A 27,720-nucleotide genomic window follows, 5' to 3' on the forward strand; every position below is an offset into this window, starting at 1 on the left:
GGCTCTCTAGATCCTCAAGTGCAGCCCTTTGACTGAATCCAGACTTCGCAGAACAAATCCCTTAATAAAAAATTGTTCTGCAAAACTTGGACTTGGTCGAAAGGCTACTCGCAAGGACCTAGAAGGCCACAGGTTTCCTACCCCTGGTCCAGAGGAAGGCACCTGGGGTGACTAGAGAACCTCTCACAGAACTGGAAGAACTGCTGATGTTTAGCACGGAGAAGACTGAGAAATATATGAATGCTTTCTTTAAATACTGAAGGGCAGTTATGTGAAAAAGGGACCAGATTTGTTCTACTTGGCCCCAGGGGCATGGCCAGAAGCAATGGGTAGAAGTTTCAGAGAGCAATTAAACTTAACATGAAAAAAAGTTCCTAGCAATGAGAACTATCCAAAAGGAGAATTGGCTGCCTTGGGAGGTGGTGAATTCCCCATCCCTGGGAGTCTTTAAGGAGAGGTTTGGTAATTGAAGTGGTTCTTGGCTGTGTTTGAATTGGATCTTTTGGGTTCCTTTCATCTCTTAACATTTTATCATCTTTAAAGATCTTCAGACTCTGAATTCTATGATTAATTAAGCTCCAAACTTCCTTTAATATCTCACATATTAATGATTCGTAAATGTTCACCAATCTAGATAATTGCTAAAGTCCCTTCCTGCTCTCTCCCCTTTCTGGCCACTTTTCCAAAGCCTCCTCACCACAAAGTATGTCATCTTTCCTTCCCCTTCCTCCTCATTCACCCCCTCCAGTTTGGGAACAACACTATGATAGTATTGCATCAGTCCGATCCCCCTATATCCCCAATCACCATCCCCTAAACTTTCAGAACCGAAATGGTTCTCCCTGGCTACCACTCCTCTATGTGTTATGTCCCCCTTGAAGATGTAAGCTTCTTAAGGGAAGGGATTGTCTTTGTTTTTGCGTTTACATCCTTGGTGGTTGGCATACAGTAAGTGCTTAATAAATGTTCATTTCACCCCAAATCTTGTGATCCTATTTCTTGAAAACATACCTGCATTAATAGGGGTGGAGATGGGGGAACACTGGACTGGGAGGCAGAAGAGATAATCTCAACTGACCTTGGCCAAGTTACTTCCCTTCTCTTGGTTTCTTCCTGTTTATTTATAAATTGCACTAGGTTACATGATCTCTACAAGTGTTTTTAACGATGCCAGCAAGGTCAGTAAGAATTGCATTTGTGTGGGATCCTTGGGTTATGAAGCAGCATGGCTCTGTGTGACAACGGCCTTTTTGTTGCAAAGGATTTTTAAGGCCCACCTAAACTCTAGAAGTGTATTGGCACGTCATTATTTTGAAGAAGCTTGCTTTCAAAGACTAAACGATTGGTTTAGGCTTGGGAATTTTTAGTTACACAGAGTACCTCTTATAATATTACTGGTGATAGGATTTATTTTGCACTAGCTGAATCCAGCTAAAATAGAAATGAAAGGGCACAAGCATTTTTTTTCCAGACAGCAGATTGTAACTCACTTCCATGAGGCTTTGTACAAGAAAATCGTAATAATAGGTCCTTGAAGATCTCTAGTGATGGGAAGCTTACTACCTGTCCGCCAAGGCAGTCTGTTCTATTGTTGGACAGCTTTGTTAGGAAATTACTTCTTACACTGAGTTCAACTTTGCCTTTCTGTGATTCTTCACCATTTGTCCATCTCCATCTCTAGTCCTGGCCAGTGAGAATGACCAGAGTGATGCTTCTGAGGCTTTGTATTATGCTCATTCATCAAAGAAACAATAATCCAGTACTTAATTGTTATTAGCACGTTGTAGGACAGTCTTCAATAGTGAGGACTGAAATGAAAAGACGATCATGTGCCTATTGGAAATGCAATGAATTTGACCCTCCTTCTGAGTATCACGGTGAATTCACGTCCCATACAGACATTTGCATCATAGAGCGCACTCAGAGCAGAACTGCGCCCACGATTAATGTTTGGGGATTAATTTCACTGGATTTAGAGTTGGAAGGAACCACAGCATGCATTAGTCCAGTCTCTTTATTTTACAGGTGAGGAAACGGAGGCCCAGACTGGCTAAATGACTTACTCTAAGTCAACTTGTTAGATAAGGACAGAGTTTGGGATTTGAACCCCGGTTTTCTCGTTCATAATCTGGTGATTAGGAAGACATGTCCTAAACGTCTTTAGAGCCTAGAAGGATCTTGGAGATGATCTGACAGCAGGGATCGAGGCCCCAAAGAAAGGAAGTCATTTGCCCAAGTTAGTAAAGCTAGGGTTGTTACCCAGATTTCTTGGGTCTCAAGCGCCTCTTCTGCTCTCCCGCTTCCTCCCTCTCTGAGCGTGGGCCCTCCTGCTAAAAGCACCCTCTTCCTCCCAGTCAGCAAGGCTCACAACCTTGGCATCAGTCCCAACTCACTTGCCTCATACATCCAATTGGTCGCCAGATGTCGTCCTTTCTACCTTCACAACATCTCTTGTATATATCCTGTCCTCTTCACCAACACAGCCACCCCACTAGTGCAGGCCCTCATCACCTCTCGCCTGGAATACAGCAACAGCTTTTTAATTGATAGTCTTTCCCATCTCCAGGGCATCCTCCATACAACTGCCAAAGTGACCTTTCTAAGGCCAAGCTAGGTCTACACCAACTGCCATCCCTTCAGTAAACTCTAGTGGCTCCCAAATACCTCTAAGAACAGCTATAAAAGCAGCAACCTGGGCCCTCTACTTCTCTCCACACACTGCGTGACCATACCAGCCTGGTTGCACATAACACTCCATCTTACATCTTTGCTTCTTTGTTCCAGGCTGTCACCCATGCCTGGAATGCTCTCTTTCCTCACCTCTGCTTCTCAGAACCCCTGACTTATTACACAACTCAACGGGAGCATCCCCTTCAGTAGGAGGCCTTTGTTGGTCTCTCCAGCTGCTAAAGCCCCTTCCTGACATGGAAGAGTTTGGGGTGTTTTTTGGTTTTGGAGAGGCCGCTTCCTTTGTATCCTGAGCACCTACCACAGTGCCTAGAACATAGTAAGCACTTAATAAATGGTTGTAGATTGATTTTCACTGTTTCTTTCCCTCTTTAATCCTACTGAGCCAAGATCAATGCTGCTTAAGAAGTGCTCTCTGTGGATGAAAAAAAAGTTACGCAGTCCACATAAGTGTTGATGACTAATCAGACTGCTAATTTGCTAACGGTAACCATTGCTCGTATTTCTATGGTGCCTCATTGACAAATCCTTTTTGTCCCAACCGCTTTGTGAGGTATAAAGCACAAGTACTACCCCCAGTTTATATAAAAGTGACCAGTTCCAAAGGGAGATTGGTGAGAGTCCTAATTGTGCTTTATTATAACAGCACAAGGGCTACATCGTTCTATGAGTTCCTTCCTGAAGAAACTTTTTGAAGGACAAAGCAAAAGGTCTGTATTTTGGAGTCTGTCCAAAGCTTTTCGTCTATGGACCAATCCAAATTACAAGATTAATTTCTAGTCCCATATGCCTTTATGTTGCCTTCTGTCTTCTAAGCAGCACCCACATTTAAACCATTAAGGCAGCTGGTGGTATAAGGATTAGAGTTGTGGATTTGGGAGTCAGAAAGACCTGAATTCAATTCCTGCCTCTGATACTTACTAATTGTATTACCCTGGGCAAATCCCCTAACTTCTCTGAGGCTCAGTTTGCTCATCTATAAAGTGGGGGCTATTTCTTATTTCTTCTATTTCTTAAAGTGCTTTGTAAACATTAAAGTATTACACAATGGTTGGTCATTATAATTATTAAAATACAGGGCTTTCCTTCAACAAAATCTCCATTCTACCTAGCACTAAATTTGTATTTGCCATCTCTTCTAGACCGGAGTTGTGCCACTTCTGATTTGCTGAAGATGCTCACAGCTCACATTTCTATAATAGCATCCACAGGTCCACGAACCAATGTCCTCGCAATACTCCTGCGGTGTAAGCAGTGCAGCGCATCATTATGACAATATTACAGATCATGAAACTGCAGCGACGGGAGCTTAACTACTGTGTACAAGGTCACATGGCTAGTAGACACCAGGGCTGACCTAAATGCGCTCTTTCCATTAGCCCAGTCTGCCCTCCTCTTATGAGGGAGCTTGGCTCTGTAAGATCCAATCCTTTCAGCCAACATAACAAAGAAATTCTCCCACAGATGCACTGAGGCCAGATCCCTGGTATGCCTATTTGATCTTGGAGGGCATGCAACATTTTCTTTCACTTGTCAAAATCCAGCATTTGACCCAGAATCTAGAACCATAAACAAACCATACTGGTAAACTTTTGTGACTGACTTCCCTCGTTTCAGGGGCCAGGTAAATGACCCCAGTTAAACCAGGGCAATTGAAGACTGCAGCTCTAAAACCAGATTCCTGCCCATACTTGTTAAATGCATTGAAAGTATGATGGCCTCTTCATAGCACGGGGAGCTTTCAAAACCTATGCCAGTGGAATGCATGCTTTGGCAGGCCCTAACAAGATGGAAAGACTTCAAGTACAAGTCTAGCCATGGCCCAGATGTCTCGTCTCACAACTGGCCTCACAAAAGAGGTAAGGCTGTCACCAGAAGGGTGGTTGCTCCCTGATTAATAATTTTTAGCCACAGAACCTAATGAAATTTCTCTACTAAGACATGGAGAAACTACAGCCTGTGTTGGCATACAGTGATGGTACCAAGGGTCTTTTTAAGGACTGAACATAAGATAAAGCAAGACCCATAGCCTCAGAATCGTTTCTAGTAATTAATTTACCTGTCTTCCTTACACAGGAAGCATGCTATGGCTTTAGTACCAAGGAATAAAGATACCCTTGTCCTTGAGGTGGGTGAGAGCTAAGTTTATGTTTCACCCCAAATCACTGATCTGTCCACACCTTGATCCTTCTTACCAGCCCAATATTTAAAAAAATACAATTAAGTCTCTGTTCTTTATTATTGAAACACACAAATCAAAGTTTTTTGATATCAAGCTGTGGGAAGAGCAAGAGGCAGTAAACCAGCAGCCAGAGGAAGAGGATGAAGTACACGAAGTCTTGCTGCTGTGAAAAGTGTACAAGTGAGTCAGAGTGTGCAGCAGGATGTCCTTGCAGCGTGGCCTCTCTGAAGCTGCTCGCGTTCCTAGAAAAGAAAGAGATTGTTACAGGCTGATACTGGAGAAGCAGATATAGCAGTGTGGCTCTCAGTCAGGAGTCAGGGCCAAGGAGATAGGATGGTACCCCAGTCTGATGACCTCAATGGAAAATTAAGGCTTTCACAGAAGTTCAGAACCAAAGAATCTTAAGAGTCACAGAATCAGAGCTGAAAAGCACCTGAGAGACGATCCAGTGAATGGGCTGAAGGGGGCATCTCTAGGCATCAATCAGGCAGCAGAAGGCGAGGATGGTGTTAACACAGAGACAAGCTCTGGTATCTTTATTTGCTCCGTAGAAAGAAAAGCTTTCTAACAATAACAGCTGCCCCAAAATGGAATGGATTACCTTGTAAGGTAATGAACTCCCCTTCAGTGGAAGTGTTCATGCAGAGGTTAGATAATTGATCCTTGGAAATATTATAGAGAGAACCTACTCAGGTACAGGTTGCACTAATTCAAACTTTTAGGGATTAGGATCTCTTTATACTCTTAAAAATTAATGAGGACACCAAAGATCTTTTGTTTATGTGGGTTGTATTATAAATTTTATCACAATTAAAATAAAATTAAAATGTCTCATTATCATCATGAAAATAGTTTTGACCCCTGGGGGTCTCTAGCTCACACTTGGAGAACCACTGCATCAGATGACCTTTGAGATCTCTTAGACCACTGGGATAGTATTGTTCTATCTTAGCACCAAGCCTCCTTCTAATGCAAGGACTCTCTCTAGTGCAACCACAACAAGTTGTGAGCCTGCCTGCATTTCCACTGACAGGAATCTCACTACCTACAGGGCAGCCCACTAATAGTGATTTAGTAACTAACCCTCCCAATTGAAATTATTTCTGTCACTATTTGGACAAAATCGTATTTGTAACAAAGATGATCCAGTGAGTAGGCTGAAGGGGACATCTCCAGGCATCAATACTTATTTCTTAATTATCCATCGGCAGAGAGTAACATTCTTAATCATCTGTAAAAAATGGTTTATTTAGAAACAATGGACAATCCAAACAATTCATTTGTATTTTCTTTTCCCGAGGGAGTACATTCTTCTGCAATTTGATTTTCAGAAGACTTGCCTAATGGTGCTTGCCTTAATTGGTATTAAGATTAGTTTGCCTTCCTGGATGGAAGGGGATTGGGGGTCCAGAGGTCTGTCGCACGGCAGGACAGAGCTAAACGGGGACTGAAATATTGACCCCCGACAACCCACAAAGCAGATGATCCACATGCAAAAACCCAAAGGGGCTGCCATGAGGACTCTCGAAGATGCTAGTTTTATGGTACTGTTTCCCTCAAAGCCCAGGGCAATATCTGCTCATTTGCTTGAGGCAAAAGCATAGCTCACATCAACATTTCTATTTTCACAAGTTCAACATTTCATGTAATAGCTAAGTTTCAGAGGGGCAAGGGTCTTCAGGGGCCATCCAGCCCCACCCGTATCTAAATAGATATAGCTTCCATAATGTCCACGACAAGTGGTCATCTAGTTTCTGCTTGCAGACCTCCCGTGATAGGGAACTCAAAACCTAACATAAGAGCCTGTTTCTCTTAACTGTTTGGCAGTTTTTTCCTTATGTTGCCTAAACCTTCCCCTTTGTAACATCCATCTAATGCTTCTTATTTTGTTTTCTGGGGCCGTGCAGGATGAGTTTAATCCCTCTGACTCTTGACAGCCCTTCAGATACTTGAACACAATTATTATGTATCTCATAGGTCTTCTATTTTCTTTTTTGTTCTTCTAGCTTTTTTTTTTTTGAGGGGGGAAGGCAGGGCAATTGGGGTTAGGTGACTTGCCCAAGGCCACACAGCTAGTCAGTGTGTCAAGTGTCTGAGGCTGAATTTGAACTCAGGTCCTCCTGACTCCAGGGCCAGGGCTCTACTCACTACGCCACCTAGCTGCCCCAGGTCTTCTATTTTCAAGGCTACATTTTCCCATTTCCTGCAACTGATTCTCAGATGTCAAGATCTTGGAGTCCTTCACTCTTTTGGTTTGACCACCTTCAGCCACACTTAGGTTTATCAATCTCATTCCTAAAACGTACCATGGATAACTAACCGTAATATTTCAAATATGGCCTGATCAGTGCAGAGGACAATGGGACTATCGCCTGTTTCATTGTGGACTCTATGCTTTGATGAAAGTAGAAGATCACATTAATTTGTAGGGTTCTTTGGGTGAGGGGAAGTATCTATTGTGTCACAGTCTGTATCTTGAGGGAGCTTTTTGATGTATATTACTGTTATCACAAACTGAAAATGTAAAAGAATCACATAATCTCAGAGGTTAAAGGCACTACTATAACGGTAATCAGGGCAGGATTTTTGGCTTTTCTTATCTTTGAGTCTGACCTTTGTTTGAATGGAGCAGGTAAAGTGGGATCTTTTTTGTCTTGCAGTGCATCTCAGCACTGAGACAATCACTGTTATGTACACGATGTGGTACTAGTGACTGGAGAGCTTTCTCACATCCTGGTGCTAGTGATTTCCCACACCCTAAGTAGCCAGCCCCAGGTTTCAGGGCATGAGCAGAGTATGTGTGTTGGAAGGTTAGCGGTTCACTTCTGGGGGTGTACCCATTAAAAAAGTATGGGTGATGAGACTCTGGGCAAGCCATTGTAATAGCCCCCCAGCTTTGATAACCCTGATGTTGGTGCTTTTCTGGTAACTATGTATTGCTACGGATGGACTGGTTTGTGTTACTTGCTCTGTTTATAATGTAAGCTTGTAGTTTCTGTTTGTGTTTGCCGTGAAGTTCAGGAGGATGATCTTTTCCCCTTGAACTAAGTGAATAATATATGTATGTTCAATTAAAGTGAGATTGTTAACCCCTTAAAGTTGCTTTCCTTTCTAAAAGCAGATCAAAGAACCTGTGTTGGCAGCTTTCTGTGTGCGGGTTGTGGGTGGGTCTTATGTCCCCACAGCAGCCGCTAGCAACATTTCTGTCACAAATCCTGAATTCATTTAGTCTCACCAGTACCTGGACAGGAATCCTCACTATAACACCCCTGATAAACAGTCATCCATTGCAGTGTGGTCGAAAAAGGCCCCACCTTGGAGTCAAGAAGACAGACTTAGGCTCAAATCTTGCCTTTGACACATCCAAGTTGTATGACTATGGGCCAGTCATATAACATCCAGATATCCCAAGCAACTCTATAAGACTGTAAGTTACAGACGCACTGCTTTATTCAATTGGTGAAGGCAGTGTCTATACTGGGAGTTCAGCCACACTGAAGAACTCACAGGTCTACCCAAAAAAGTCACACTACCGATTCATTTGTGATGGCAGTCAGTCCACCAGAACTTTTTGATCTTTTTCACACGAGCTATTGTTTAGCTATGTCTCTTTTATTCTGTACGTATGCTGCTGATTTCTTAAAATCTAAGCATTGGGCTTTGTATTTGTTCCTATTAATTTCATGTTATTTAATTCAGGCCCTCGTTTCAAGCTTTCAGGAACTTTTTGAATCACAGTTTTTTACCCAACATGCCAATTACACTCCCTAGCTAGCTATCTATCAACCAGAAACGAGATAAACATGCCAACTATGTTTTTTATAGAAAGAAAAACTGAGTTTTGCTAAGTCTGACTGATAACTCAGCCAGTGATGGGAGAATAGGTTCTGGAAGAATGAAAGATTCTAGACATTTGCTTGTCTTTTTCTCCCTTCCACAGATCCTGCACAAGACAGAGCTCCTAAGCATCGGATGCTGCTGGTTTGTGATTGCCAGAATGGCATCAAGATGGCTATGTTCTCAGAGGATTAGTGTCTTCCCTTACCACCTGGTAAGAATTTGTAGCAGGACGGAATGGGCACACTTTCATCTGGGACCTAGGGCTCACCAAATGCGGGAATGTTTCCCAAGAGTCCTAGTATAGTCATAACTCTGGTTAGCATCACTGAAGCAATTTCAAGAAAATTTAAACATAACTACCTGAATAACAGAGTGTCTGTCATAAGACAAGGGGCTTTAGCTCAAGAATCAGAGTATTTGAAGGGTTCACAGGAACCTATGGGAAGGTCCAACCGTAGCATTTTATAAATGCCGTAACAGGCACAGAGAGGGCATATTAAAAGATGTGACCCTAGCCCTTCCCACTCCAAATATATTCCTCTTTTCACTAATCCATGCGCCTTCTCTTTCCTACCAAGTAGATTCAAATCAATGGCTAAAAATGACATAGGTCAATGACACTGAGATTGGGGAAAGGCTCAGATCATTAGCACACCAGGCTTTGAGAGGCTTTGTCTTCTCACATTCTAAGGAGGCATCAAGTGATTTTTCTGGAACAGTAATCCATCAACATTTCATAACAACTTAGCCAAGCACCATGCTAGCAAAATTAGCCTTGAGGTAGCTAATTCTCCAACAGCAAAATAATTTCATAGATCTCCTTGCACTTTTGCGTCGCCTCTTCATGTCTGCTTTGATTCCATAGACCTGTAAAATCAGCTCAAGGGGTTTCTTAGTGTGGCACCTGCAGTAGTGATCTAAAGCATTAACTCAATTGTCAGGCAGTACCAGGATCATCAGGACAGGAAGAGAATTCCGGAATTACTTCTGCTACTTCCCCTCTGCCTTGCATATTGGATCTGCTTCCCATGGTGAGTTTATGCCAATGCTCTAAATGTACATGCAGGCTTCTCACATCCCACCCTGCCTCCCCACCCCGGCAATGGTTCAAGTGGAATTGCTTTATTTTCTGAATGAGGTTTGTACCTGAAACAGCCATCATGCCCCTTTCCCCCAATTTCATTTGCCAACCTTTTCTTCCCATTTGTATTGAATTTATAATCTCATTGGTTATATATTGGTTATATATTCTTAACATAATCAATGTAAAGATTATGGTAACACTGTTATTAATAATATTCTATTACGATAATTGATATTTCTATGGTGTTTTACATTTTTACAAATGTTTTTCTTAATTACCCTAATAAGAGAAGTAGAAGTACTATCATTCCCTTTTGACAGCTTTGAAAATAGAAACTCAGAGACCTAGACTGACTTTTATCTGAGGTCATGATTAGAAGCAGAGTTGAAATGCAAACACAGGAATTCTTTCAACGCATCACACCTGTCATCCTATGATGGCACAGAGCTGTCATCAAGATAATTTCATTTAGACACGCTCATGGGTCATAATTTTTCAATTTTTAAAAATTACCTACCTGATTAATAACCGACTTCTTCTCTCTTCCATGTCTGCAGGTCTCAAACGGCCATGGCTGACATGATCCTACCATTAAATGTACAAACCAAAAAAACCCAATTAGTTAGAATGAAATATTGGAAAGAGAGAAGTCCGTGAAATTTTCAATAGGAATTGAATTTTCCAGGATTCCTTAAATATGTGTGTGTATAGATAGATAACTGTATCTATTGATATAGACATATACCTATACATATGACATATATACATGTATACATAACATAAACACACATATATTGTATATTATATATATATAAAGCACATATAAACACTTTTTTGTTCTAAGATCTGACATCAAAGTAATATAATCTAAATCCTCTATTGTATTCCAAAGTAGGAAAAAAATATATAAACACCCACCAGGACAGATGCATTATCTGTAATAACAGTACACCAGCAATAATAACACATCCATTCAGTTCAGTTCAATTAACTAATTATATGTGTGTACGTAATTGCATCAAAAGTGTGAGGGCACATACATTATTTTTTTCTAATCCTCACTACAACCCTGTGGAGTTGGCAGTATGAGCATTAAGTGGAGAGCCTCTGCGGTGTCATGGATAGAGAGGTGGTTTCAGAGTCAGGAAAAGCTCGGTTTAAGACCCACGTAGTCTAACACATATAACATGGTTGTGTCACCCTGGTCAAGTCACACCTTCTTTCTCTGCTTTGGGTAATTCCGTAAGACTCCAAGTTCAGAGCTCTATTCCTTTTCTCCTGGAAGCTTCAGAATGTGCTCACACGATATACACATCAAGAAAAAGTCCTTTTTCATCTTGGTATACAACCAACACTTAGTAGCACACGCTTTACAGGATCGCATCAGGTGGCTAATACGTGTTTATTGAATGAACAAATGATGAATCGTTCATTTCTAAAGGTAAAATTAACTTTCTCATAGTTCCCTGCTCTATTAAAGTGAACTTTAAAGGTTTTCCACATGTTTTCATAATGAAAGTCTTTCCAATTCCTAACTCTATTTACATTTTTTTGCCCAAATTTGGAGTCCTACTGGTTTTTCCTTAACCACAAGGTGTCAATTGGCTGTTGTCTCCTTTCCATATTTGACTATAGTTTTTGCCTTTCAAAGTTTGAGTTGAGGAGTAGGAGGGAACTTGGTGAGTTAGGAAGGAAGAAATGAACATACTAACCAATTCCGAGGACCTGTTACCCTGTCTTCGGGTGTAAAGGCTGGAGTCACTGTGGCTTGTCCTAGAAAATAAATAAATTACTTTAAATTGTTATCAGGCCATCCATCCCTTACTCAGAGTTACAGGCTCCCCCTATGTAGAGCCCTTATGATATTAGCTTTAGGCACATAAAGACTCAAAATTTCAGACGCAAAGATGGGTGTGAGAATTTTTCTCTATTACTTATGTTGTGCTTACAAATTGTACAAATTGGTCCCTGGCCCTAAAAGAAATGAGGCTGAGGGAAATCAGAAAGAAAGTCATGAAAGATATTGTATCCTAAGTATTTAGAATTACAGACTTTTAGAGAGGGAATATAGCTCAGAAGTCTAGAACATAGACTGTCAGGGCTGGAAGGGACCTTGGAGCCAGTGGACTTGTGGTGCTGCTACTTATTACCTGCGTGACCTTGGGCAAATCACCACACCTCTCTAGGCCATGGTTGCCTCAAAAGAGGCAAAATAAGGAAGTTTGACTAAATGATGTCTAATGTCCCTTCCAACTCTTCATTCTATAATCAAGACCACCTAAAGGCTAGGGAGCAGAAATGATTTATTCAAGGGCAGAAAGAATCCTGGAAAAAAAATGTTTCATAATTCCAAGTCTATGGCATACCACTGTGACCTCCATCATTTTTTCATGGTCCCTAAAATGGAAAATATGGAAAACAACTCCCTGATGCCCCAGAAGAATAATTTGGTCCATTCTTAGAAAATTACAATTCATTCTTGATGCTTTAGTCTAAATATGTTTGACTAGTTTAACCATTTTTAGGTGCAAGGACTCTAGCTTTTGATTGGTGGAGTCACAATCTAAAATGGAAACAAACAAATGGGAACTAAAAAGACAAACTTCACTAGAGATAATGAAATGAAAACGACTAGAAGCCTAATAGAACCTTGTAGGAGTTAACTCACCAGAAAAGAGCACAAGGGTATTTGAAAATAAAAGGGTTAAAAACCCTGTATAAAGGACATCAAAATGATTTTAAGGGAATGACACTTAATGAAAATGAACACATAGAAATACTTTAAAAATAACTGAGAAGACATCAGAAATTACTAACCTATAAGCCTCCTTTCGTGTCTCTACAATCTTTTTGAACGTTCTGTGCATGAGTTGAGGGAATCTTGGGTGAAAATATAAGAACAGAGTACTTTCTAGAACAGACCACATCTTTATGGACACACAAATAACTGACTGAGAGGTGCTCAGAATATAAGATCCTTTTGTCTCTATTGCGTGTCAATTACCCCCCCCCAAAAAAAAACACTTGTCTTGGTAGAATAGAATTCACATTTAAGGGCACTCTTCAAAGGAATCTCCCAACGTATATAGTAATACATTACAAGACTCTATGATGGAGACTATCATAGAAATAACTTTATTCAACATTAAGATAAGCATCAAATAGGGAGACACAGCTTCAAAGATGAGAGGGATATTAGGGGATTATCTATTAATATAGAATTGTTTTATAGAAGTTTCTATTTATGAATGACGGTGCTGACTGCATCAAACCTTGGAAACACCGTAGGCTCTCCAGTAAAATCCACACAGGAAAAAGCAAGTTGATGAAGAATACACCTTGGCCAAATAATGACATGTGGCTGAATGGTCAATCTACTCAGTCTGTCCACCTAACACGAGCTAAGTCAAGAATTAAGAGGAAGAAACAGGACATGGCTGTACTTGTGAAACTGTGAAATAATTTAAGTGATCCCTAAAATAGAAGTCTGTATTTTTAACAACAACATTCTCTGGGATGAAAACACTACAATCTCAGAAGCAGAGTGACTGGTAGATAGGAGCTGTAACTATGTCACTCACCAATAATGACTTGCATGTGAGAAGCAGAGTAAAAAATATCATTGAGGATGTGTATGATCAGAAAAGGAGGGAGGCCAGTCATTCAGTGAAAATGAGGTTGGTGGTAATAGGTGGTTGGCTCTACTGCTGCACTCAGATCTATGAAATATTTTAAGAATCAGAAGTAGTTTCCAAAATATTAAGAAAATCTTCTCTCAAGAATTTATAGAAGGATATGGTTAAGAATTATTCAGAATGAGAAGATATGGACAACTGGGACAACTCTAAATGTTAGAAAGTTTCTTCTTACAATGAACCAAAATTCGCCTCCCTGCAAATTCTACACTCTAACGCCAAACACAATCCATTACATATCTCCTCTACATGACAGTCAAACAGACTGCAGGAATTATCCTGTCAATGAGAAATAAGGCAACTTTTAGATAGGTCCTGAGTCTTCTCTAATCCCAACATCCTTAGCTCCCTTCAGCTCCCTGTCTCCAGGCTTGTCACCCCGCTGTTTACCCTCCTCTGGACCTACACCTGTCTGTCAGTGTTCTTCCTGAAACACGGCTTCTAGAAATGGACGTCACTTTTCCAGATGTGGTTCGATTAGGGAAGGGCTGTACAGTGGACCAACTCACTTGTTCTGGACACCACGATGCTACAAATTCAGCATCTAATATTGGTTTTTTGGGGGCTGTTCTGTCACTGGGCTGAGATTACAGTTTGCTAAAATTCTTAAATGTCCCTCACAATGATTCAGGGAGTATTATACCAACGAGGAAACTGAGGCTAAAGATGGTGAGGTGACTCGTTCAAGGCCAGGTCTTGTAAGTGGAAGATCCAACCCTCCAATTTAGAGCTTCAGAAAAGTCTCTACTTTAGTTTTGTCCCCCCCTCCCCCCGCCCCATACTTCCTGATACTGGATATTATTTGTCCCAATCAGATCAACAAAGTGTAATTTCTAACCAAGTGGAAATTGCCTTTAAAAATATTCAAAAAGCAGCATTAGTAATGACATTCACTATAATGGGATTTGATTTGTATCTCACCATTACATTATGTAGCATCAGGTCCAAATGGGTCAGTTCTCCAAAAGTCATGATACATGCATAACCCTAACATAAGAGCTAACCACCTGGTATGACCATGATGAGGGCATGTACTTGTCACATGGTTTCTTTAGAGCCATGGTTAGTGTTACAGTGACATGGCAAATATCTTACTTGCTATGTTTGCCCCAGGCTCATCTTTGGTGATTAAAAGAGAAGGTGTGTTTGCCTGGAAGGCCTGCCCTAGCAAGGGCAGGCTCAGGATAGAGTGTAGAAGTGGGAAGAGAGATATGTAACAATAGGACTCATTTCAGAACACCAGGAATTATCCTGTCAAGGAGAAATAAATATGCACTTTCCACTTTCCTTCACCCTTTCCCACCCCCTATTCCCTGCAACTCTGGTAAGGATTACACAGAAACTAGGAGAAAAAGAGAGAACTCTTGGAAGCTCATGCCAGTTCTTTCACTATGACTCATCTCGCCTCCTCCCACTCTCTCCCCCCCACCAATTCCTTTCCCCTCATCCCAGGCACTAGCTTGTTATTTGTATGAAGGACTTGAGGAATTGTCAGCGAACAGGAGAGGTTATGCCAAACTGCAGATGAACAAATCTTGTTCCAATTTTCAAAAAACAAACAAACCAGAAATATAGCATATGAACTACCGACCTTGGGTTCATTATGAACTATTATGCTGTGGTAACTTATTTGTTGTTTACTCTTTTGCTCCACTCTCTGAAGAAGAGGCCTTCTCTTTCTCAAGGCCAGTCTCTCTTCAGTAGAGCCCTTGATCTTGTCTTTCTTATGAGCTGGCCTTTTGAGTAATCCCTTCCAATCGTCTTTGGTCTCTTCCAGTCTATTGTCTCCTCTCCATCTGCACACTGCATCCTTAAAATTCCACAAATACAGTCTCCTACTTTTCAGCAATGAACAAGACTCTCATGGTCCCTTCTGGATGGCATGTTGAGATGTGGGTTGGGACACAGGAATTAGTGGGCCAAACACAGAGAAAATAGATTAATGAATCTTATACAGTCATATCATATTGAATAAGGAGGAGAAGGGCCTTTAGAACAAAGGTACACAGGTTTGTCTTTGACCCTCTCACTTTTCAAAATTTTTATTACTAATTTCTTGTATTCATAGAAATTTGTTTCTCTTTGTAAGAAACGGAATTCCTGACCAACCTTCCAGTAACAGGCACTCCTTCTCCCATGACCTCTGACATACTGGGCAGAGCTATAACTCAGAATTCTTGCACCTGAAGCAAATTCCATTGAGAAGGAAGCAGAGAAGGAAGCAGCCCATCGGTTTGGTCCTTCTAGGACAGAAGGTGGTCTATCCCATAGAGACTTACATCCAGTTTGATTGTGAGGGTGGGGAGGGAGCTTGGTGGTAATGTAGGTTCATAGAGAGGACAGTGAAGCAAGACTGCAGAGGGAAGTTGCTACAGGGAGGAAGCATTGTAACCCTCGTCCATGTCAGTACCCTGTGACAAAGTTCTGATTACCCTGAGCTAGTTATGGCTTTGAAACTGGTCCAGGAAGGAAAGTCAACAAATTCCTTGTTTCTCATTGTCACATTTATATCCTCTCTCTAGATTACAATTATGTATAGAGCATAAGTAGTGTGTGCCAGCATACTCTAGAGCAGACGCAGGGAACCTGTGGCCTCAACGTCCTCAAGTATGGCCCTTTGACTGAATCCAACTTGGACAAGATCAAGGGCTCTAGTGAAGAGGAATTGGATTCAGTCAAAGGGCCACACTTGAGGACCTAGAGGGCCACATGTGGCCTCGAGGCTGCGGGTTCCCCATCCCTGCTCTAGAGAATCAGTTTCACTGGCATTTTCTATGAGTGTGCCCATTATCTGGGGCTTATCTTTTCTCCATACCCAATGTGTTTCCCCCACAGGAGGGAAACTCAGATTCAAGTGCTCCCATAGGTTGTACCAGCACTATTAGCCCATGCCTTATGCAGGCTTGTGCTCCGGAACCTTCATTTTGAATCCTCTACCCCTTTGAAGTTCACTAAATCCACCTACATCTCTCAATCCAACTCTTTGTTGCTATGATCTACCATTCTCCAGGTCACCCTTCCTCCTTTTTCACTGAATTCAATACTTGGCCTTCAATCTTTTGCTTTACTCCAAATACTGCCTTCACACTTGAAGATTCACATGTAGACATTAACGACCCTTTGAGCACACCTGCCAATCCACGACCCTGGGCTAAGCCCATGGTTCTCCTCACTGCTCCTATTCCCTTGTTGCTAAATGCCACTGGCATAAGTCACACACTGGCACATCAAGTCAATACCAAATGAATTCCATCTAATCTAAAGCTGGCCTCTCCCTCCTACATGGCTGTCTTTTTATTTCTCTCTGACTGAATAGCACGCTTGTTCAAGAGGTCTCCTGCCGTCCAGTACATGGTGAGCTCTTACTTATTCCATGCCGCATCTTACAATCTCTCTCAACACGCACTGTCCTCTCCCTTGCCCCAGTCTCCCGAGGAAAAAATAGTCCTTCTCTTTCCCAAGGCCAACCCTTCTTTACTGGAGGCTTTGTCCTATCTATTCCCATCTCCTCCAGGAGCATTGCCCTTTGATCATTCTTGTTATCTCTCCCCCTCACATCATCTTCAGCTTCTCCCCACTGGCTCAATGCACACAAATAATAATCCCCAGGTCTCTCCATCGTTAAAAAATAAAACAAAAAAGGCCTTCATTTAACGCGGCGATACCCTTAAGCTAGTGTCTTCTAACTTTTCTCCCTTTCACAGCCAAACTCCTATAAAGAGTTGTCTGCTTACACTTGCCTCTGCTTCTTTATCTCCCACTCACTTAAATTTAGCTTCCTACTGCACCTACTTACAAGCACTCTCTCCAATACTACCAATGATCTTTGAAATGTGAATTCCTCTAGCCTTTTCTCAGTCTTCATCCAAACCTGACCTCTCTGTACCTTGTTGGTGGTGATCATCTCTTTCTCCTGAATACTCTCTTCTTCCTTGGCTTTAGTGACACTGTTTACTCCTTTTTCTCCTCTTTTCCACTAATCCTGCCTGTAGGACTGCTTCTTTTCAATCTGCTTTGTTGAATCACTATCCATCTCCCATCTCCTAAGTAGAGATGTCCTTCCCCCACCCCCTCTTGCTCTCTCTTGGGCTCTCTTCTCTCTCCTGTAGATTTCAAACGCTCCCAATTATCTTTAAGCACGAGGCAGCCAGGGACAGTGGACAGTGTGCTGGACTTGAAGTCAGAGGGCCTGGATTTGAATCCCAGCTTGGCCACTCCCAGATGTGTTGCCATGGATTAGTAACCTAACCTCTCTGGGTTTCAGTTTCCTCAATTGTAAAACAAGGGGGTTAAAATAGATGATATCTGAAGTCCCTTTCTGCTCAATATTTATAATTCTATTTTCTCATGACTTATGTCTTCATATCTAGTATCAATTTGTATTAACTGCATTCTCACATTACCAATTCCGTGTGGATCGTCTCTACTTGGATATCCCAAAGGCATTTCAAATTCAATATATTCACAATAGAATTTATTCTATTTCTCTCTAAACTTGCTCTTCATATAAGCTTTCCTATTTTTATTGATGGTACTACCAGGACTCCTAATCATCCAGATTTGTATCCTTAGGGTGATGTTTAATGCTCCTCCCCCCAAACAGAAAATCAATTGCTAAGTTTTATTAATTCTATCTCACATTTCTCATATTCATTTTCTCTTCTTCACATTCAGGCCACTACTGCTGGCCTCTCTCTTTCTAGACTCTTCCCTTTTCGATCTGTCTTCCAAATAATCTTCCAAAGCTCAGACTTCACTATGTCATTCCCATATTCAATTCTCTCCAAAGACTCCCTAAAGTCTCTAAGATAAAAGGCAAGCCCTTCCACCTGGCATTTAAGATCCTCTACAATTTGGATCTAACCTATCTTTCCAGATTTCCTATTATTTCCTTTCACACTAATTTATATTGCAGAATAGGTTATTAGCATTACCTCTCATCTTTATTCCATTTTCATAGGTTTGTCTCCCATGCCTGGAGTACTCTTCTTCCTTACCTCTGCCTTTCAAAAGCTTTTTCTTCCTTCAAGCTCAATTAGGGTGCCATATCTTTCATGAAACTCTCTCTAACTCCTCTAGTAGTTAGAGTTCTCTCCCTCCTCAAATTAAATTGTAACTGATTATCACGGCACATTTTGTATCTCCCTGTAGAACGAAAGCTCCTTGACGGCAGGAACTATTTTTCAGTTTTGTTCTGGTACCCCAGAGACCTAGCAGAGTGTCTTCTACACAGAAGACATTTAATAAATATTTGCTGAACTGAACTTGGGTCAAGACGTAGTATAGAAGTTGAAGCTGGAAGACAGAATATGCATAATGAAATACTGGATAATAGAGTGTCAATCTCAAAAAATGTTAACAGGCTCAAGATGAAATTTAAGAAGGATAGATGTAAAGTCCTATTTGTGGGTTCAAAAAATGGAAAAAGTCCAGGATAAGAGAGGTGTGGCTAGCAAACCAGTGATATGAATAAGATTCAAGGATCTGAGAAGCTTTCAAGGTCAATGTGCCTCAATAACGTGATAGAGAAGGCAGGCATTAACGAGTAGAAGAACAGAGATGGTTCTGCCATACTTTGTCCTGGTTAGGCCACAAAATGGTCTATCTTGTCTAGAATTTTCAGAAAGAATACTGGTAAACCAGAGTTACCTAGAGGAGCTGACTGGATGGTGAGCAGACTTGAAACAATATTTTATAAGGAACAGAGATGTTTCATCCAAGGAAGAAAAGACTTAGAATAGCCATGTTAGTGGTCTTAAAATGAATTTATTGTCTCCCCCTCCAATCTATTTTTTTTCACTCTATGGCCAAAGGAACTCTCCTAATGCAACCCTCCTTTTATCATGCCACTTCATTGTTCAAAAACTTCACTGATTCCCAATAGCCTAGAAGAAAAAAAAATACAAACTCCAGCATTTAAGGTCTAAAACTATCTAGCTCCAAACCACTTTTCCAGATTTATTTCCCAGTTCTCCTTTTCACATATTCTACGTTTCAGGCAAGCTTTTTTTTTATCATTTCCTAATCTCATCCAGACCTCTCTTACCTCTGTGCATTTACGCAGGTCACTGTCCACATCTGGCTGGACTGGAGCATCCACACATCCCTTCCTGTAGGAAACCTCTTTTTCCAAAATCTAGTTCAGTCTAGTTCATCTCCTCTGTAAATAAACTTCCCTGATCTCCCTGGCTAGGAGTAATTCTTCCTTCATCAAATGTTTTGTTCCTGATTGTTCTGTTATGTCCACTTATATTCTACCTTCTATTACAATTATTTGTATCTAGCCTTCATCCCCCAACCAGACTGTCATTTCCCAACTAGCTCCTGTCAAGGGCAGGAACCATAATTTTCCTTTGTAATTCTAGGACATAGCATGGGGCCCTGAACATAGATTAGTCACCTAATAAATGTTTTCAGTCCTTGATTTTTGCTTAGCCCCAGAGAGAACTAGGTCCAATGGATGGAAACTGGGAGAGAGGGATAAACGTTAGTTCAATAAAAGAGACTCCTAAGAGCTGCTCCAGGTTAGAATCACTAAGATTCACAATTCATAAATGGTGTGATAAGCAATGAGTCTAGTTCAACTTTGGGATCCATTCAAGCTCTAAAATATTCTATGATAGCCTTAGGACCAAATCTATGGGACAGCCGAGGATTAATGTCTGCCAAACATATTCTCTTATATGTGAAGGTGTAAGAACCACCAAGAATGTTCATTTCTTGGGTATAGAAGGCTTGGAGACCATTCAGTATGTGTGCTGTTAAACCATCAGGCTTCTCAGCACTCAGATGTGGAAGAGATCTTAGAGATTATCTAGTCCAATCCTCCCATTTGGCAGATGAAGTCGCTGAAACTTAGACTGGGGAAGGGATTTCCGTGTAATGGTAGAACTACTCCAGGTCTGTTTCGAGTACTGAGTTTCCAGTGCTCTTTCTAAAGCTTTCTGAGTGATGAAGGGGATGTTTAGATGTGTATAAGTCACTTTCAATTATTTAAGAACCGGTGATTTGTAAATCAACCGGGTCCTTCTGTTTCCTCCAGTTCATTATTATTTCGATGCTCACTGACACCTCCACCAGAGGGTGAACAAGGCCAGAAAGAGGAGACAAAACTTAAATCCTCCTCCTTGGCTCTTTGTGCTACAGATCTGCTGAAGGCTTGGCTAATGAGGTTGAGAGTAACAGTTAAAATCAAATTTTTGGATTGTAAGTTATAATTGTCCATGTAACTCCTGCCCCCCTCCCATTTTGGTATTATCCATTATATTTAAGTAGTCTTTCACAGTTACAATATGCTTTCACATTTCTTAACTAAAATCACATTTACATAGGGTTTTAAGGTTTAGAAAGTACTTTCCTTGTAACAACCCAGTGAAGTAGACCATATGGGAGTTATTCTGCCTGTTTAAAGATGAGGAAACTGAGGCTCAGAGGGATTAAACGACTTGCTTGAGTGACTATACTGAGTGGCAGTTTTGGGCCCAGAACCCAGGTCCTGTGGCTCAGAGTCCCGTGCTCCTTCCCTTGTGCCAGGCCGTGCCCCATCATCAAAGTGAGAGGCAATTAAGAAAGTCATTTTCAGGTTCTTGAATCTGAGAGAAAACTCTGTTAATACCAAATACCTTGAAATCACTTTGTGGTCAATGATTTCTTCTTCTAGATCCTCGGAGAAATGAGCAGCTTTAGCTGCGACAAAGAGAGAACTGTCTGCTTGGTCCCCATGGTTCCATTCTTCCTTCTTCTTAATGCTGCTGGCTCCTTCGGGCAATTTCTCCAAAGAGACATCTAACTTGCCCACATTTTGAAAACCCTGGGACTTAAAAGAAATCAATATTTTCTACTGAGGTGTGAAATAATACAGCTCTGTCACGCTTCTACCTCTTCTGACTAAGTCCAATAGTACTTCCTTTACTGCAGCTTCTCCAGCAGTATCTAGCCCAAATCCCAACCCATGCTGCTTTTTAGATTTTCCTTCTATTTACCCTTCAATTGCTCCCCATCCACCCGACCGCTAACCAACAATCAAATACAAATAACAAATCAAATTTCTCTAGTGTTGTTCAATATTTACAAACCACGTTTCTTAAAACAATCCTGTGACTCAGGTAGCATAAGGATTATTATCCCCTTTTTCTGGAAGGAGAAACTGACGTCAGCCCAACTTGCATAAGGTCACACAGGTATAAAGCATATAGTAAATGCTTCTGGTTAAGTAATAGTCTTTTGACTCAGAGACAGGTCCAATTCTAGTCCATCATAATGCCCATTAGTAATAATCTCTTAATTTTGTAGGACACTTTGGCAACTCAGTATAAGGGAACAGAATGTAATACTTGGAGTCAGGAAGACCTGAGCTCAAGTGTTATTTCTAGTGTCTATTATGTGGCTCTGTGCAAATCAATTTATTTATTGAAAGTCCAATTTTCTTATCTGTAAAACGGGGACAATATTTGCAGCACTCATCTGTCTGGGTGGTGGCACAGACCAAATGAGATAATGTGTGTAATGCTCTTTGCAAACCATGAAATGTTACATGTTAGTTATTGCTACGATTTTTAAAGTACTTTAATATCCATCATTTGTGCTCCAAAACAAGTAGTAGTAGGTTGGACCAGGACATTTTCCCCTTTTTAACCAATAAGAGCCCTAAATCGCAAGAGAGGTGAAGGGACATCCTTCAGGTTAGATTAGTAAGTGGTAGATGCAGAACTTTTGGCTTCCGGTTCAGAATTTTTCCTACTCTGTCTTTCCATGGTTGATAAGGCTTTTTCATCGTACCACTTACTTTTAGTAGGAACTCAGTAACCTAACAACCAGATGTGCTAGAAAATTCCAGAGCAAGAGTTTACACAATTCACTTACCCCACAAACATTGGTTGATTAAACACTTATCCCAAAGCCCTGCCCCTGATATAAGAGATGTAAATAAAAACAGGTCATGGTGTGGAATTCCCATTAAAAAGTTTAACTCAAATGTTAGCTCCTTCAGAAAGTTTACCTTTTGTTCTTTCGATCTTGGACCATCTCTACTAATGCATTTATCATGTAATGTTGGGCATCATTGGGATTTAAAACAAGAAGGGAACTCTAAGCTAGAGATCATCTCTAAGTTACTCTCATTTAACAAATGAGGAAACTGAGGACCAGAAAGCAGAAGTGATTTTCCTAAATAGCAGAGTTCAGATTCTAATACAGGTACTCTGACTTCAAATTTAATGGTTTTTACGCGACGCTTATTCACTGCGTTCGTTATTAATTCAATTTAATAATCATTATTATGTCACAAGAACTCAAGCAAGAGAAAAAATTCAGAAGGAGGGATAGATGACAGTGTCAAAACCCATACAGAGATTAAGAGGAATGAGGACTAAGAAAAGCACATTCCAATTAAAAGATCTTTGATAAATGTGGAAAGGGAAGTTTTAATGGAGGCAGAAGGCAGCTATGTGGTACAGCGGATGGAGCGATGGGCTTGGAATCAGGAAGACTCATCTTTGTGAGTTCAAATCCAGCCTCAGACACTTACTAGTTATGTGACCCTGGACAAGTCACTTAACCCTGTTTCTGCCTCAGTTCCTCATCTGTATAATGGACTGGAGAAGGAAATGGCAAAGTACTCCAGTACCCTTACCAAGAAAACTCCAAATGGGGTCACAAAGAGTTGGATACAACTGAAACGACTCAACAGCAACAAACACAACAGAAGGCAGGTTGGGAAATAAATGGGATGTTAGGAAGTAGAGGCTAAGAAGGTATAGACAACCCTTTCTAAGACCTTGAGTGTGAGCAAAGGGGGAAGAGCTAATGGACGTCCGGATCGAGTGAGAGGTGTTCTGGTGGTGTTTGTTTTTTTAAAGGACAGTAGTGGTGGAGAGTAGAAAAAGAAAGACTACAGGTGAGATAGCCCACCTAGAGGATCCGAGTGAGCTCCCTGAGATCAGGGGCACAGGTAAAAGAGCTAGGTGCCGCCTCATTGTTACAAACTAAAACAGAGGAGACACTGAGCTACTTGAGGGCAGGGAATAAGTCGTACCCAAACCGTGCTTCTTCCCCAGTCTAGCACAGCGCTGTGCACACAATACGAGCTTAATTTTGTTCAGATGAAATCTCCAATAGGAAGATAAATCATGGAGACACATAGTCATACCACAAAGCGTGATTTGTAAGCCAAGGGCAGCGCTAACACATACATGAAGAAAAAAGGGGGAAAAGGAACCCCAAATAGCTATTAAAAAATCTGAACTGAGCCGGGCTTAACACGACAGGCAAATGCCAAGTACAGTGTGATAATATTTTTGCCTTCAGGGTGTTCTCAGAATGTTACTTCTTGAACCTTCAGAAATGGAATTTAATTATATGTGAAAGAAACGTCTGCCTTTATATGGTTCTCCCCTCTTTCTCTCACCTTTGGGCAAAAAAAAAAAAGAATAGCTCTCCTGTGATTTAGAGGAGGGCAAAGCCTGGAATTATCAAGGTTACAGATCAGGAATCTCCCCTGGAGGGCTGGGAGAACCTGCTGCACAGGTTTGTGCCAAACTTAAAGGGGAAAAATGGTCCTATGATATAGGCAAAAGCTGGTGAAGAAAATCTGTTCTGAAGAAGTTGAAATAGTGCCCTCTCCTCTCTCCGCCCAACTCTCCAGATGAAAGCGACCTTTTTCTTGAAGGTGAGAAGAATCACAAAGGGAAGGAAATCTGGGGACTGGCCTCCAGTAATAATAGACCACATTTACATAGTTTTCTTCATAATTACCCATCCACGTAACATTACAGGTTAATCACACTTAATTAATACAGGTAACATTAGTCTCATTTTTTTCAAAGGAGGAAATTGAGGTTTACGTAGCTAGGAAATGTCAAGGCCAGATCTTTCCAGTTCATTGCTTCTTTATTAAAGCAGATGTATATATGGGGCACTAGACTTGGGAGTCAAGAAGATCTGAGTTCAAATATAGGCTCAGACACTTACTAGCTGGCTGACTCTGGGCAAGCACTTAACTGCCTCCTGCCTCAGTTTTCCTATCTGTGAAATGGGGATAATGAGAGTACCTATCTACTAGGATCTCTGCAAAGCTCAAATGAGAAATATTTGTCAACTTTGAAGTGTTATCTGAGCTATTGTTATTATTAAGAGCTAATATGCTCACCCCAGGCTTTCTTTCTCATTCTCTTTCTCATCTTACTTCCTTACTCAAGGGAGCCCCAGACTCCAACAGGTGCTAGAGTCATGATCATGTCTTTCACAATATTAGATTAAAAATAGCAGATTTAGAGCTAGAAGGGATCTTAGAGGTCAATTGGTCCAATTTTTTCATTTACTATATTAAAAAAAATGAAGGACCAATGAAGTTAGGCTCAGATAGGTTAAATTAAATGTCTTTCCCAAGGTCACAATTGCTAGGTGGGATTTGAACTACTCTCCTGGAATACTACACCAAAATGCCCGGGTACCATTCTTCAAAATTTGTTTTTAATTGTGGCCACTTAACTTTCTACTTTACCCATGCTAATGAGCTCCCCCTGGGCTGCTACCCAGTTCCTCCCACCCCCTAGTTTACATATGGATAGGGGAAGGGGCTAGTTGGGGGCTGGAGTAAGGGACCAATCATACTTTGTATCTGCATTATGCATGTCAGAGTGAAAGCCTTGGCTCTCATTGTTCCTCACTCCTAGAATGTCTTTTCTCTCCATCTGCTGAAATTCTACCCATCCTTTGAGGCCCAACTCCAATATCTATACTGCCCCCCCCGAAATGTTCCAGATCTCCTCAATCTGTAGAACCCTGCCTCCCACCCTGAGACCTCCCATGGTGTGCAGAGTTTGCATTTTTTTTTGCACTGATTGTCATTTTGGATAATAGCTATTTGACCTGTATGTGTTAAAATTCCCTTCCAGAGATAATCTCCAGAAAGACAGGTACTAAATGTTATCCGAAGTGTTCATCTTCTCCAATGTTTGGTGCTATGATCTAAACACAGTAGGTACCTAACCATTTTTTGTTAAAGTTGAAAACCTCAGTTTGAGTTTTAGTAGCCATGTTTAAGCCAGCGCTGCAGAGAACAGAATGAAACAACTAGCCCAGGAATTGAAGCAAAGTAGACATTCGAGCTTGACATTTGAGTTCCTCTTCCCCAATAGTTTTTTTCCTCCATTTTTATTGGGTTTTGCCTTAAACATCTAGATAATTTCCCCCAGAACTCCATTTCCCATTGCTTGTGCATAGCCCATGTGCTGCGGGAAAGCCCTGCTCAGAATCCTTCCTAATCCAGTCACTCTTTTATGGTGCATCTTACACTGCAGGCCTAGAATAGGGAAAAGACACAGAAGATGAAGTTACTCACTGGTCAACTTCAAAGGATGCTATTAAATGCTCTCAAGTGGGACTCTTGGAACGCCCTCCCACATTCCTCCACTGATCCAAACCTGGACCACCCATTACTATCCAGGTCAGGGCTTTTCTCACAACACACAGGTGAGATGGGGAATACAAGTGTCATCATTCCCATTTTAAATAAGGGAAACTAAGGTTTAGGGGCAGTGGGGAATGACCTGGAATAGATCTTTAGAGGCCATTTTACAGATGAGGAAACTGAGGCTGAGAAATGTAAGGTGACTTGCCCAGGGTCCCACAGTTAATAAGTGTTTGAGGCAAAAAACTGAACTCAGCTTTTCTTGCCTCCAACTCCAGTCCAAGCACCATCCACTGCCCACCCTAATGCTCCGGGTTCCATATCCAGCACTGTCCACTAGGCCCCATTACTTCTTGGATTCTTTCTCTTCTAGGAAGCCTTTAAGGGCCAGAGGATAGTGTTCAGTCCTTTCGCTGAACTCCAAAGTACTCCCCATTTGGGGGGTATACTCTGGTTCCACTGTTTTCATTATTAAGCCGGGTTCCACTCTTGCTTTCCCATTGGACTAGGATATTAGGTTGATAAGCAAAGGTCAAGATACATGCAAATTTGCTGAGCCCCTAGGAATTCCCTCGGAGGAGAAGATAGTCCTTTAGACATGTACTTGAACAATGGGCCAAATGGCACAGGGTTAACATCAGGGGTGTGCTGGAGCCAGCTGGAACCAGCTCACAAAAGGCAATTGTTAAATTTTCAGTGTGAGACTTACATCTCATAAATTGGCAGATGCTGCAAATCAGGGAGTGATTTATTGTTTTGTTGATTGTCTAGAATTAAGAAAGTGATAGGTCTAGAAAGCGATTGAGAAAATCCCAATAATGTAGATTAAATTAAAAAGTGTGCTGTGGGTATGTTTCCTCCCCCACAAAAGCTGATCTTTTTAGATGTTTACCATCATATCTGGAACATGGTTCAAGTGGAAAGAGCTATAGACTTGAGAGGTAGGAGAGCTCTAACTTTGAGTCCTCCCTCTAATGATTTCTATCTGGGTGACCCTAGGCAAGTCATTTTGCCTCTCTGGGTTTCAGTTTCTTCATCTGGAAAATGAATTCTGATTTATAGCTGGAAGTTATATTAAAGGTCATCTAGACCATAGGTATCAAACACACGGCCACAACACTCCCCAGTTGAGGGTGGGGGCAGGAGAAACAAGATTAAGATGTAACTGGGAAATACTTAACAGAATAAATAAAAATAAAATAAAACATTGATAATGTGAATATGTGATTTCTAAGTCAACAGGCTCTCGAAGAGATCCTTATGAATTTTAGTGGCCGCCATTTCTACTTGGTCTTTACACCACTGATCCAGCCCACTCTCATCCAAAAGCTTATAGCTGAATAAAAGGAACAGGTGAAGTGACTTATCTAAGGTCACATACATAATAAAGAGCACAGCTGAGGTTCAAACCAAGCCTTCTGATTCCAAAGCCAGGGCATTTTCATTATACCACATTGTGAGGTGAGAACATCTACTACATGCTTCACAGTTACTGTGAGAAAAGTATTTTGTAAGTTATAAAGTGCTATGTAGATGGGAGCCATGATTATTACACGAAAGGTGCAATGCTATAAATGTGATTGCCTGCAAGGATAAAAACTTGGAGTTAACTGGGGTTCTACTTACTTTGTAACTGTCAATTACAGTTCTTGTGTTATATTTCCTACAACAGCTATCTGTGTTTGTCTTATTTCTCTACTAGAAGGTGAACTCTAAGAGCCTGGCAATGTGGCCTTTTCTACACTTTGTATTTTCTTTAGTTCCTAGTTCGGCACTATAAACATAGGCACTTAATACATGTTTTTGTTTCCCGGAGCCTGGG

General features: G+C 41.1%; 1 protein-coding gene across 1 annotated transcript in view; it reads right to left on the bottom strand.

Moving 5' to 3' along the window:
• Positions 1-4,903: 4,903 nt before the first annotated feature.
• Positions 4,904-27,720, bottom strand: part of CLMN (calmin) — a 162,638-nt gene continuing 139,821 nt past the window's right edge. The window contains exons 10-13 of the mRNA XM_036748257.1: positions 21,112-21,305; positions 11,507-11,567; positions 10,312-10,379; positions 4,904-5,112 (exon numbers count right to left, since the gene is read on the bottom strand). Of these exons, the coding sequence (XP_036604152.1) occupies positions 4,944-5,112; positions 10,312-10,379; positions 11,507-11,567; positions 21,112-21,305 (492 nt within the window). The 3' untranslated portion in view covers positions 4,904-4,943. The remainder of the gene's footprint in view (positions 5,113-10,311; positions 10,380-11,506; positions 11,568-21,111; positions 21,306-27,720) is intronic.

Source organism: Trichosurus vulpecula, chromosome 3 (assembly GCF_011100635.1).
Source record: "Trichosurus vulpecula isolate mTriVul1 chromosome 3, mTriVul1.pri, whole genome shotgun sequence".
Lineage (NCBI taxonomy): Eukaryota > Metazoa > Chordata > Mammalia > Diprotodontia > Phalangeridae > Trichosurus > Trichosurus vulpecula.